Genomic DNA, 13,476 nt, shown 5'->3' with positions numbered 1-13,476 from the left:
TTTATGTAGACTTTATTTGGAGAACAGAGTTGAGATATACTTGAAAGAGAAAATGGGTACTTTAAGAGGAAAAGTTTTGATTTTTTAAAAATAATCACGTAAATGGTAACATTTCTAAACTAAGTAACTGACCAGCACAGGCAGAAATTTAACTTGTTCCTTACCTTACAACTCAATTTGTTAACATAAGAACAGAGGGGCTTTTGGATATCCTGGATATCTAAAATACATGGATATATTTGGCTAAGTGGTTAACTTGACAGCCATTTAGAAACACTGTCGTTTCCTTTTAGAGAAACAATCACAGATACTTCAAAGTTATTCTGAACGAGCCCGCAAAGAAAACTCCAGAACAGAATGGTAGAGTATGCTATGCAGTGAGGATGCCTTTAATCCTTGGGTCATCGTATTTAAGACTTGGAAAGCTCTAAACTGAACAGAAACTCAACCTTAATGTTTGTTAATGTCAGTCGGAACTTGAGAAGTATAATCATTGCTGGACTCAAGGGCAGATGGCCCTACAAGGGCAGAGGGCCTCCCAGCTGTGTCAAGAGCAGATTCAATCTTTGCAGACCATCCTTATCCTCCACATTTAATCAAGGTCCCCCAGCACTTCAGCACATCACTCTGCTTTCATTCTCTGCAGAGCATTTTTCACTACCTACCAGTGAATAAACAAAATTAACACTCTCCCCTAGAGTGCAAGCTCTTCATGAGAGCAGAGATCTTGTTCACACCTCCCAGAACCTCATGACCTAGAACACAGACCGGCATCTTATTTATATTTAAATAGTAACACTTATCTATGCCTTCCGATGGACGCCAGGCGTTGTTCTGTTTGCTTAATAAGGACAGAAGCCTCACAACAACCCTATGAAGTAGGCTCTGCTGTCATCTGCATTTTACAGATGAGGACCCTGTGGCACACAGGAGACTATGCTGTAAGATGGGTCAACGAGACACAGCTGGCGAGTGGAAAGGCTGGGATTTGAACCCAGGTGGTCTGGCTTCACAATCTGTGCTAACACCTATACTCAGCTGGCTCTCATAGTAAATTCACCAATAAATTATTTGTTGAATTTTTCTAAATGCCAAGAATAGAGTGGAGATTATACATTTTTTAAAAAAAATATTAATGAACTACAAATCCATTCAGGAGATCTAACTGAATAACAGGCTTAACGTTGGTCTGATTCAGACACTGGACATCTATTTTAACAGAAAAAAAGAGAAGAGAGGGAAATGTTGCTTCTTTAAGTACTTCTTTTGGGGAGAAGAGTGCTTTATCTGTTGTTCGCCTGCTCCAACCCGTCAGTGGCTCTCTTTGCTGTGTGAGCTCACATTCTGAGGCACGGACGGGCCTCCCTGCAACCTGCCTCCGTGGAGCTTCTGGTATGATCCCCCGCTTCAGGCCCGAGCCCTCAACGTGGGTGTGATGTCTCCATGTCTCTGTCCACCAGGCCCCTGCAGATGGTGGAGACAAGCCCTCACCAACATAACATTTTCCTTCAGAGCTTTCCCCGCCTGCTAAGGTATGGTTATTACCCCTGTTTTCAACTTGCACAAGCTTGCACAGTTACAAAGCGGCAGAGCCAGGATTCAAAACCAGGCAGCCTGACCCTGGAGCTTACTTTCCTGACCACCCCAAGCATATCATTTCCCCTTCCTATAGCTTGCACGGTACCCCCTCCCAGAGTGATCTGATCTGTCCCACCTCTGAAATCCTACGTCACTTATTATATTCATCTCGTTCATTTGTAGCTTAGCTATGTTTTCCCCCCGTGGGACATGTCATCTCCTCAAATGAACTTAAGGCCAGTCTAAGATATTTTAATATCGATGGTGGGAAGGGTGTTTAAAACTACCCAGGGCAGAATGGAATTGGAGTGGGGTTCTCTAAGCTCATCCACTTAGAAACTCTAAGACTGAGTAGATCATTTTAACGACTAATTTGAATTACTACTAAGCTGTACTCAGCAATTTCCTAATATCTGAAATTTGACTAATTATATATACTGACTTATACTCATTTTGTAAGATTAAGGGTATATACAAACAAATATTAATTCTGATATCACAAAAATACCATTATTTTTGATGAGCATATAACATTCAAGTGCATAAGTTCTACAATAAAAATAATTCAGTGTTAAAGTGAAAGTTCTTTTTTTTGTCCTGGCTTCTCTATCTGGATTCTGTTAAAGATAAAAAGTCACCAGCAAGCATCTATTAAAAGCTGTTCTTTGTCTTTTTTTCTTAATCAGAATTTATGAAGTCAATTTTATTTAAATTAAAAACAAGAATTCTTCTTGAAACATGTAATATCAAACCAACTCCTCGATTTTTTTTCCTTCCTCTTAATTTATAACAGAAACTCTAAGAAAATAAAATCTAAGGTTAAGGAAATTTCCATCGATGTGAAGAAAATATTTTCCAAAATTAAAATAACAAGTTCCTCCCTGGTTAACATAACTGATTTAAGTTGCAGATACATGGCTGCCCCTGAGATCACCTTCCTCCCCAAGGTCTGTGAAAAGGCCAAATCCACATCCTTTTCAACAATTTGCAAGTCCTCTATGGGACTACCTTTTTTATGAAATGCTGCACATACTACCAATGCTACATAAATATTTCATGATACATTACCCAGTCCTGGAATTTCCTGCAAGACTGCACAAAGTCTTTAAAACAGTGCACTGCAAGCCATAAAATAATCAGATATAAAAGTAAGCTGTATCAATCCCTTGATAAACCACAATTTTTTTTACAAGAATTTCAGAAAAAGTACTGTTACTACATCTTAATCTCAGGAGAGAGATTTGCTATTTATATTACTTTACTAAAAGGCTTTTAGAATTACACCTCTTTTTTTACATCAGGTAATATTTCTCAAATGGACAGGAGCCTTTCCGTTATAATCTACGTTCAAAATTTACCCAGTGTGACTTGAAAACAGATCATAGACTGAACTGTACCATCTAGCAGAGTCTGATACACAGTAAAAGATGAAAAAAATTTAATTGTTGACCTAATTGTGCCTAAAGCTTAACAAAATGTGTTCTTTTATATTAAAATTAACCTCAATGCTTCAAATTCCTTATCTGTAAAATAAGAGCTAGAGACTGCTAAGCTCCCTTTCAGATTTAAAAAGCTAATAGGCGGGACTTCCCTGGTGGCACGGTGGTTGAGAATCCGCCTGCCAATGCAGGGGAGACGGGTTTGAGCCCTGGTCCTGGAGGATCCCACGTTGCCGCGGAGCAACTGAGCCTGTGCTCCACAACTACTGAAGCCCGCGTGCCTCAACTACTAAGGCCTGCATGCCTGGAGCCCATGCTCCGCAACGGGAGTGGCCCCGGCAATGAGAAGCCCGCATGCACCGCAACGCTCGCCACAACTAGAGAAAGCCTGTGCACAGCAACGAAGACCTGACACAGCCAAATAAATAAATAAATTTATGTATTTTTTAAAAAGCTAATTAGCAATTTATTTTATTTACAGCCCTCCCCAGAACCCTCCTCCTCCCCACCCCCAGTTGCAAATTTAGTAATCTGGGACAAGAACAGTTCAGTAAACAGAAAACATCCCCAGGGAAAATGAAGGCTAAGATCAAGGAATCAAATATCCAAGCTAAGCAATGCTCCCCATGTTGAGGGACCACCCCCCGCCAATCCCAAAAGATAATAATGTATAAGAAAGTGCTTTTAAATTTTTCGAAACACTACAGAAATGTAAGGTAGTATAATACTGAAAACTGTGAAAGGTGGCATTTTTTTCAGTAACAGGAAGTACTGGGGACATTCAGATGATCTTGTTTTCTCATATACACAAGTAGGGTGACTACAATCAAACACTCAAATCCCCCAATGTAGCTCTGTTGTGTCAAGATGATTAAGTGGTAGGATGGTTAGAAACAATTTTTAAACTGTTCCATTACTGTATCTCTACAACTCATGAATATTTTTGCTTACTTGGCATTGATTGCACTGAAAAGAGATTATAACACTTTATGGTAATAATACCGATCGCCAGATCTTGATTGTCAAGTGGAGTGCTGCTGTGGATGGAAAGCCTTGAGCTTAATTCAGGAAAATGCGCCTGGTTTTTTAAAACCTGCAAAGCTCATTAAAAAGTTTTATGAGGGGTTGGAATCTTCAGATTTAGATATTTGCAACACCTTCACTTTGTCATCTGTGATCTACTCTCAAGGTATACCACTTCCTGAGCTCTGCTGGGCCCTAAACTCTAATTGCTCATTCTATAAAACTTAAGGTAAATCTATAAAAAATTAAGCTGAAGAAAAACCCAGAACGCGGTGTTGTTTTCCCTTTAGGCTGATCTGGCAGTGAGAGTTGGCTGGGAGAAGGCTGCCATCTTGTGGCCAAAAGAAAGAACTGGCTCCAAGAGCGCTGCCCATTCCTCGAGCCTCTGACAGCTGCTCCCACAGAGGAAGCCTACCTATCCAGCTCTCCGTGTGCATCCTGAGCCTCCCCAGTAACAAGAACAGAGTCGTCAAAAATTAAAGTTGAGGACTTCCCTGGTGGCGCAGTGGTTAATAATCCGACTGCCCATGCAGGGGACACGGGTTCAAGCCCTGGTCTGGGAAGATCCCACATGCCACGGAGCAACTAAGCCCGTGCACCACAACTACTGAGCCTGCGCTCTAGGGCCCGCGAGCCACAACTACTGAGCCTGCGTGCCTCGAGCCCGTGCTCCGCAACAAGAGAAGCCACCGCAACAAGAAGCCCACGCACCACAACGAAGAGTAGCCCCGCTCGCCACAACTAGAGAAAGCCTCTGTGCAGCAACAAAGACCCAATGCAGCCAAAAATAAATAATTTTTTTAAAAAATTAAACTTGAAAGGACATTAAAGAACTATTTGCTCAAACAAAGCCTCAGGAGGAAAATGCAGTGGAAGAGGAAGAAAGAGATGTGGGCTTCCTTCCCTCCCTGGCAGTCCCAAGAGCCTCCATAAGTCTGATTTTAAAAACTTGGAGGAACTGAAGCCCTGGGAGATTAAATGACTCGCTCAGAAACCCCAGGCTCCCCTCTCCCACTGAAAGACTCTCTCCTCTGACCAGTAGTGTTCATCTTCACACATGCTTTTCCTCCAGATCTCTCATCACTTTTTCCCATAATCTCAGGCTGGCAAAGTAAAAAATCTTCCACTTCTAAAGCTTAGAGAACACCTATATAATTCCTCTCATTCCTTCCCAACCCATTTCTGAGCAGATTTAACTGGAGGTGAGGAGGAAGCCTTCCAAATAACGAGACTCTAGGTCAGGGTTGTCCAGTGTAACTCTGCAATGCTGGAAATGCTCCCTATTTGCACTGTGCCATAGAGTAGTCACTGCACGTGCGTAGCTATTAAGTGTTTGGAACGTGGCTACACACATGACTGAGTACATTTTATTGAATTTCAAACAATTTAGATGAAGTTGCCACATGTTGCTAGTGGCTAACCTACAGGACAGCACAGCTGTAAACCCTGCCTCCCTAATCCATTCCAATATAACACCTTGACAAACAAAATCCATCTATTTATTCAAAAGGATGTGTTTTCACTGCTCTATGGAGAACAGTGTGTTAGTATTATACAGCACACACACACAAATAGAAAACATGGGCTCCGCTTTCCAAGAGTACACAAAGAGGGGAGAAAGCATGCAGACAGATAACTAGAACCATTAACAGAAATGGGGTCCCTCTCCAATAGGGAGCTACGGGGCTCGATTAATGAGACATGCAACAGATGCGGGGCCTTAAAAGATCATGCAACAGGAGGAGGGGACACAAGCATTTTAGAAAAGGGGCAGTAAGGGTAGGGGAACAGAGACGGGGAGGGTCACAAGTTCTGCTTAGGGGATGCCAGGAAGCCCAATCCAGTATGAGTGGTTTTATGTAAGGGGGTCATGGAGAGAACTAGAAAAGTACATTAGGACCAGTTTCCAAACATAAAAATTAGAGACCCAAGGGGAGAACAATGAGAATAAAAAGGAAGGAACCAATATAGATTTCAAAGGAGGATGGTTCGAGACTTTAGAGATGATATGAATACTGGGGATTGTGGAGGATAAGAGATGATTCATATTTTTAAACCCAGGATAAAAAGACAAGGATGTCCACCCTAGCCACTTTTATTCAACATAGTTTTGGAAGTCCTAGCCATAGCAACCAGAGAAGAAAAGGAAATAAAAGGAATTCAAATTGGAAAATAAGAAGTAAAACTGTCACTGTTTGCAGATGACATGATACTATACATAGAAAATCCTCAAGATGCTACCAGAAAACTACTAGAGCTCATCAATGAATCTGGTAAAGTTGCAGGATACAAAATTAATACACAGAACTCCCTTACATTCCTATACACTAACAATGAAAGATCAGAAAGAGAAATTAAAGAAATAACCCCATTTATCATCACATCAAAAAGAATAAAATAGCTAGGAATAAACCTACCTAAGGAGGCAAAGACCTGTACTCAGAAAACTATAAGATACTGATGAAAGAAACTGAAGATGACACAAACAGATGGAGAGACAGACCATGTTCTTGGATTGGAAGAATCAATATTGTCAAAATGACTATACTACACAAAGTTATTGACAAATTCAATGCAATCCTTATCAAATTACCAATAGCATTTTTCACAGAATTAGAATAAAAAAGTTTACACTTTATATGGAAACACAAAAGACTCCAAATAGCCAAAGCAAACTTGAGAAAGAAAAATGGACCTGGAAGAATCAGGCTCCCTGACTTCAGACTATACTACAAAGCTACAGTAATCAAGATAGTATGGTACTGGCACTAAAACAAATATAGATCAATGGAACAGGATAGAAAGTCCAGAGATAAACTCACACACCTATGGTAACCTAGTCTATGACAAAGGAAGCAAGAATATACAACGGAGAAAGACAGTCTCTTCAATAAGTGGTGCTGGGAAAACTGGACAGCTACACGTAAAAGAATGAAATTAGAAGTCTCTAACATGATATACAAAAATAAACTCAAAATGAATTAAAGACCTAAATGTAAGACCGGAAGCCATAAAACTCCTAGAGGAAAACATAGGCAGAACACACTGTGACATAAATCGTGGCAAGATCTTTTCTGATCCACCTCCTAGAGTAATGAAAATAAAAACAAAAATAAACAAATGGGACCTAACTAAACTCAAAAGCTTTTGCACAGCAAAGGAAACCATAAACAAAACAAAAAGACAACCCACAGAATGAGAAAAAATATTTGCAAATTAATCCTGACAAGGAATTAATCTCCAAAATTTACAAACAGCTCATGCAGTTCAACATCAAAAAAACAAACCACCACTGAAAAAAATTGGCAAAAGATCTAGACAGGCATTTTTCCAAAGAAGACATACAGATGGCCAAAAAGTACATGAAAAGATGCTCACCATCAGTAATTATTAGAGAAATGCAAATCAAAACTACAATCAGGGGGACTTCCCTGGTGGCGCAGTGTTTAAGAATCCACCTGCCAATGCAGGGGACATGGGTTCAATCCCTGGTCTGGGAAGATCCCACGTGCCGCGGGGCAACTAAGCCCATGCACCACAACTACTGAGTCTGCGCTCTAGAGCCCGCAAGCCACAACTACTGAAGCCTGCATGCTCTAGGGCCCATGTGCCACAATTATTGAGCCCACGTGCTGCAACTACTGAAGCCCACGTGCATAGAGCCCGTGCTCCACAACAAAAGAAGCCACCGCAATGAGAAGCCTGCACACCGCAATGAAGAGTAGCCTCCACTCGCCACAACTAGAGAAAGCCTGCGCGCAGCAACAAGGACCCAATGCAGCCAAAAAAAAAAAAATGTTAAAACTACAATGAGGTATCACCTCACACCAGTCACGATGGCCATCATCAAAAAGTCTACAAACAGTAAATGCTAGAGAAGGTGTGGAAAAAAGGGACCCCTCTTACACTGTTGGTGGGAATGTAAATTGGTACAACCACTATGGAGAACAGTATGGAGGTTCCTTAAAAAACTAAAAATAGAGCTACCATATGATCCAGCAATCCCAATCCTGGGCATATATCCAGAGAAAACCATAATTCGAAAAGATACATGCACCCCAGTGTTCATTGCAGAACTATTTACAAAAACCAGGACATGGAAGCAACCTAAATGTAAGCAACCACAGACAGATGAATGGATAAAGAAGATGTGGTACATATATACAATGGAATATTCCTCAGCCATAAAAAAGAATGAAACAATGCCATTTGCAGCAACATGGATGGACCTAGAGATTGTCATACTGAATGAAGCAGGTCAGACAAAGATAAATATCATATGATATCACTTATATGTGGAATCTAAAAAATAATGGTACAAATGAACTTGTTTACAAAACAGAAATAGAGTCACAGATGTAGAAAACAAACTTATGGTTACCAAGGGGGAAAGGGGAGGGATAAATTGGGAGATTGGGATTGATATATACACACTGCTATATATAAAATAGATAAATAATAAGGACCTACTGTATAGTATAGGGAACTCTACTCAATACTCTGTAATGACGTATATGGGAATAGGATCTAAAAAAGAGTGGATATATGCATAACTGATTCACTTTGCTGTATACCTGAAACTAACACACATTGTAAATCAACTATACTCCAATAAAAATTCATTTTAAAATAAATAAATAAATAAACCCAGGGTAAATGGACAATAGACGGCACCACTAATGGGGCAGATACTGGAGAAAGGGAACATGGTGACTATCTGAAGGTTGTTGAAGTTGAGGTTGATGAGATAACCAGATGGACCAACAAGCACTTTGAAAAGTGAAATGAGACTGAAATAAGAGAAGAGGGGCTGAGGGAGGGTGTGAGAGTCAAACCAGAGACCCCTGACTGAAATCAGAGTAGAGGGGTAGGTACAGGAGGAGGAGGAAGGAAAGAGACCCATGGACAGACTCTGCATCCAGTGGGAAACAGCCCATTTTCAGGGGTGAAGGAGAAACAGAGAAGGAACGTCCCCTACTACAGGGATAGGACGGAGACTTCTCACTGCATACCCTCTGTACCTCTTCAATGAGCATTCCTGGCTTCCTAACTGGAATGCATACTGGGCAAAGATGGAGACTGTATCAGATATTTCAATCCCAATGTCCACAAGAGAGCAAATTAAGCCCCAGTCCTATCTGAATAACTCAATACCTCAAGAATAGGGCTTCCCTGGTGGCGCAGTGGTTGAGAGTCCGCCTGCCGAGGCAGGGGACACGGGTTCGTGCCCCGGTCCGGGAGGATCCCACCTGCCACCGAGCGGCTGGGCCCGTGAGTCATGGCCGCTGAGCCTGCACTTCCGAAGCCTGTGCTCCGCAACGGGAGAGGCCACAGCAGTGAGAGGCCCGCGTACCGCAAAAAAAAAAAAAAAAAAAAAAGAAGAAGAGGCAGGAGGGCATGTAAAGGGCCCCAGCAGAGGGTGAGCCATAGAGGTTTTACCTCAGTAGTGTGGAAAATTAGCCCTAGATTAAAACACTGCTCTGGATCCTCCTAACAAACCTTAAAAAGCAGGACCCATGCTTCTACGTGATCTAGTTCAGTGGTTCCCAATCTTGGCAAATGGAGAAATCACCGAAAGACTGCTGGTGGGGCCCACCCTCAGAGAGGATGATTTAACAGCCTGGGAAACCAGTATCACTTTAAAGCTCCCCAGGTGACTCTAGCGGGCAGCCAAGGTTGAGAACCACCCACTGATGCCAGAGATGTATAAGATTTCTCACCCAGTTATTAGAGTTCCCTTTAATTCTCCCCACTACTGATGACATTTTCAATATTGATGTAACAAAGTTAGCAAGCGTTTTTTGCAGCTTTCCAGATGCTAACATATTTTAAGCACAACCCATTAGCAGGAGTCTCACACACATTATCTCATTAACTACTTAGAGAATCCTGGAGAAGTTCAGTTACCTGCCCAAGACCCCACAATTAACAACAGCCCACGAGGGCGGACCCCAGAGCCGCCCCTCTTTTCTGTTGCTCCTGTGCTGTCCTCAAGCCCAGCAATTCTTAGGTGTCCTAAGAAGGAGGTGAAAGAAGCACCTCAAGCATTGTGAGATACAGGAAAGGAGTCAGCAGCAGAACTTTGCCTAAAACCCATGATTTCTCCCTGGAACCACCTGCTTCACCCAAGCATGGTTCATAAAGGCAAGGCCCAGGAGAGACACCTGGCAAGGCCAGGACAAGTGAGCGCAAAAATAATTTGCTTTCCTTACTCTTGTTCCACTCTATACCAGTGTGGACATGAGTTTTAGAAATACCTTACACTCCTAAGTAGTAAGAATTTCTCTGAATGAGAAACTCAGTTACACGAAAGGATTCCTCTTCCCCAAAAGGAGACCAGCAAAAGATGCAAGACTTGGCCCAACCTGGCCAGGGGGTTTTCTATCTTTGTCTGACACTCTCTAGGCTGCAGGGAGGGGAGCACAAACTGCGGGTCTGTGCCCATTTTCAACGTCCGCGCAGCTCTGGGGGGAAGGAAAACAGAGAAGGCCTGAGAACAGCCACGTTCATCGGGGCTGATTCAATGCCGCGCGTTAACTGCTAACAACAGTTAGCAGCCGCCTAAAAGAGGCCGACAAGTGGACGCATCCACCGTGGTGCTGCCTGATCAAGAAGCTCAGGGTCAGCCTAGCTTTCAGAGTCTGAAATTCCAGGTTCCTGGGCCCTAGGCGCGGGCGCGGCCGCCTTACCCGCAGGAGCACAGGTCGCAGATGCACTTCCTCTTCACCCGAGCCATGCAGAGGCCTGGAGGCCGGCGCAGAGCATCCCGCGCCGCTGCCTCCTAGACCCCGGCCGCCTCGCAGGGGGCGCGCCGAGTCTCCTGGGTCTTGGCAAATATCCTGAATACTGACTCCAGAGAAAACTTAAGTGACGCTTTTTCAAAGTCCGCTCTTCTGTTTCCTTCCCTGAGCCGGCCTTGCGCGGGAGCAGAACTGAGCGTGGACCACGCGGGCCCGGGAGACCTCCCCCTGCACGCACCGGCCCCGCCTCTGCCCGCCCCAGGCCCTCTGGGTCTCTGTGACGTCACCGGGGCCACGGGTGCACCTGTGAGGTCAGGCAGCTTGCAGCGGCTTGCCTGGCAGGCCCAGGACAAAGGTCCCCCATTGGGCCTTGTTGAAACCTCAGGAAAAGCGAAGACTGTGATGACTTTGGAAAGCTCGTGGGTGCACAAGTCAGCAAACGCCCTGCTCACTTGGGCAAAAAGGCCGAAAACCCCACCCTCATCACACTGGGTGGCATTTTCTATCTCTAGGATCCATGGTGCCCCTTGGTATAGAAAGGCATCCATTTCCAGATCTTCCTTGTGGAAATCGATGCCTTCAGCTCTTCACATAGACCTCGCACTCTGAGAACAAAGCAGTTTCAGGGCGCCTCGGCCTTGACTGCTCAGGTGGGTGCTTAATCACTGCCCCAGGTGATAGTAATGATGCCGGGGCAGTGGTTCTCAAGTTTCCACGTGCATCAGAATCACCTGGCTTGATAAAAGCCAGATTGCCACACCCCACCCCCGAGTTTCTGATTCAGTGGGCCTAGCAAGTTCTGAGCCACTCCGATGCTGCTAGGCCAGGGGCCACACTTTAAGAAGCACAGTTTGGGAGATTATTTTGCCCTCTCTATAAACAGCCTTCCCCTATTATAGTGTTTCTTCAGCTCACCTGACCCTGAGAACCACTACAGATCCTAGAAACCACTGACATCAACATCTCCAATCTGGGACCCTAGTTTCAACAAGAAGCCAGGTGATTTGAATCACAAAGCAAGCTCAGGAGACTGCTCTGATGGGTGGTTTGGAATGAAACATGATGACTTCCCCATTGTGGGACATGGGAGCTTCAAGTATTGACAATCCTATGCTTGTTTTTCTTTCCCACACTTCCTCACTCTTCCCATTAGTTTTTGTGAAGGAGTGAGTCAGTAAGTCAGAGGCATTTTAGACAGCAGAACACTTAATATTCAGAGTTTTTTGGATTTTTTTCTTCCATGTTAGGCTCTAGAATAGAGATCAGCAAAGTATTGGCAACAGGCCAAATTCAGCCAGCAACCTGTCTTTGTATGGCCAGCAAGCTAAGAATTTTTTTTACATTTTTAAATGGTTGAAAAAAGTTAAAAGAATAATACATGACCCATGAAACACATAAAATTCAAGTTTCGGTGTCTACAAAATTTGTAGAAATATTCCTGATTTTGCCTCTTGGCCCACAAAAGCTAAAATGTTTACTATATGACATTTTACAGAGAAAGTTTGCTGACCTCAGCTCTAAAAAGTCAAAGAGGGAGATCCAGAGGGGAGCAAAGCTTATTGATCATGCTTAAGAACAGGGGAGGGTGAAGCTGCTCCTTGCCTTCTCAGTAGGAGGTCAGGGCCCTAAAAGAGGAAGATGGAAACCTGAGGGGACAGGATGGACAGGGGAGCTATTGGAAGCCGAGGAAAAGCCTGCATGCCATCCCTTGCCATTGACAGAGAACATCACATGGGCCTTACAGAGGAACTACAGTGATGAACACCAGCCTTCTCTTGACAGCTGTCTTAACATTATCTATGAATCTTCCAGAAGAAAAATGTCACACTCATGCCCCCAGACTTGGATGAGAAGCACCCCCCCCATTCAAACTGCCCTTGTGGATAGCAGCTTTGTCAACAACCCATGGTACTCCCAACTTCCCCCATCCCTACTCTCAACAGAGGGTGGAGATCTTGAAAGATGAAGATGGTATGGATAAAATAGCATCAACACTGGTACTTTTGTAGAGCTGGTGCTGGACAAGACAACCTTTCCTCCCCCTCCTTGTTACAATTACTGCCCATGTTTTGTTCGTTCCAGACAACTCTACCCTAACTCATATAAACAACTCTCTAATCCTGTTCCAAAATGTCCTTGCCTATGAAGAATTTATTGTCACTTGCTATGCATTAAACACTTCTGCATACTTTCCCTTAAGCTCTCTTGTCCATCTCTTAAAACTGACATAAAGGGCTTCCCTGGTGGCGCAGTGGTTGAGAGTCCGCCTGCCGATGCAGGGGACACGGGTTTGTGCCCCTATCCCGGAAGATCCCACATGCCGCGGAGCGGCGGGGCCCGCGAGCCATGGCCGCGGAGCCTGTGTGTCCGGAGCCTGTGCTCCGCAACGGGAGAGGCCACAGCAGTGAGAGGCCCGCGTACAGCAAAAAAAAAAAAAAAAAAAACTGACATAAATCTGTCTTACCCATATTGCAAACAAGAACACTGAAGCTAGGAGGTAAACTCACTCAAGATCACACAGCTAATGAGTGCTAGAGCTGAGATTCAGGCCCACTTTGATCTTTCTTTCCAAACTTTTCCTCCCAGGAAAAAGAATGAAGTAAGCTGGAGATCTTAGGGACCACTGCAAATGGTATTTTATCTTAAAATTTTATATTTACTTCTTAATATGGCCATCTTTAATATTTCCCCAAAAT

General features: G+C 43.6%; 1 protein-coding gene across 1 annotated transcript in view; it reads right to left on the bottom strand.

The window, feature by feature from the left end:
* SAXO1 (stabilizer of axonemal microtubules 1) overlaps positions 1-10,791 on the bottom strand; it is a gene marked incomplete at its 3' end in the record, with an annotated part of 98,570 nt that extends 87,779 nt beyond the window's left edge. The window contains exon 1 of the mRNA XM_081237915.1: positions 10,730-10,791. Within this exon, the coding sequence (XP_081094041.1) occupies positions 10,730-10,776 (47 nt within the window). The 5' untranslated portion in view covers positions 10,777-10,791. The remainder of the gene's footprint in view (positions 1-10,729) is intronic.
* Between the last annotated feature and the right edge of the window lie 2,685 nt (positions 10,792-13,476).

This window comes from Mesoplodon bidens (assembly GCF_964165515.1).
Source record: "Mesoplodon bidens genome assembly, chromosome: 6".
Lineage (NCBI taxonomy): Eukaryota > Metazoa > Chordata > Mammalia > Artiodactyla > Ziphiidae > Mesoplodon > Mesoplodon bidens.
This window is presented reverse-complemented; position numbering and strand designations above follow the sequence as displayed.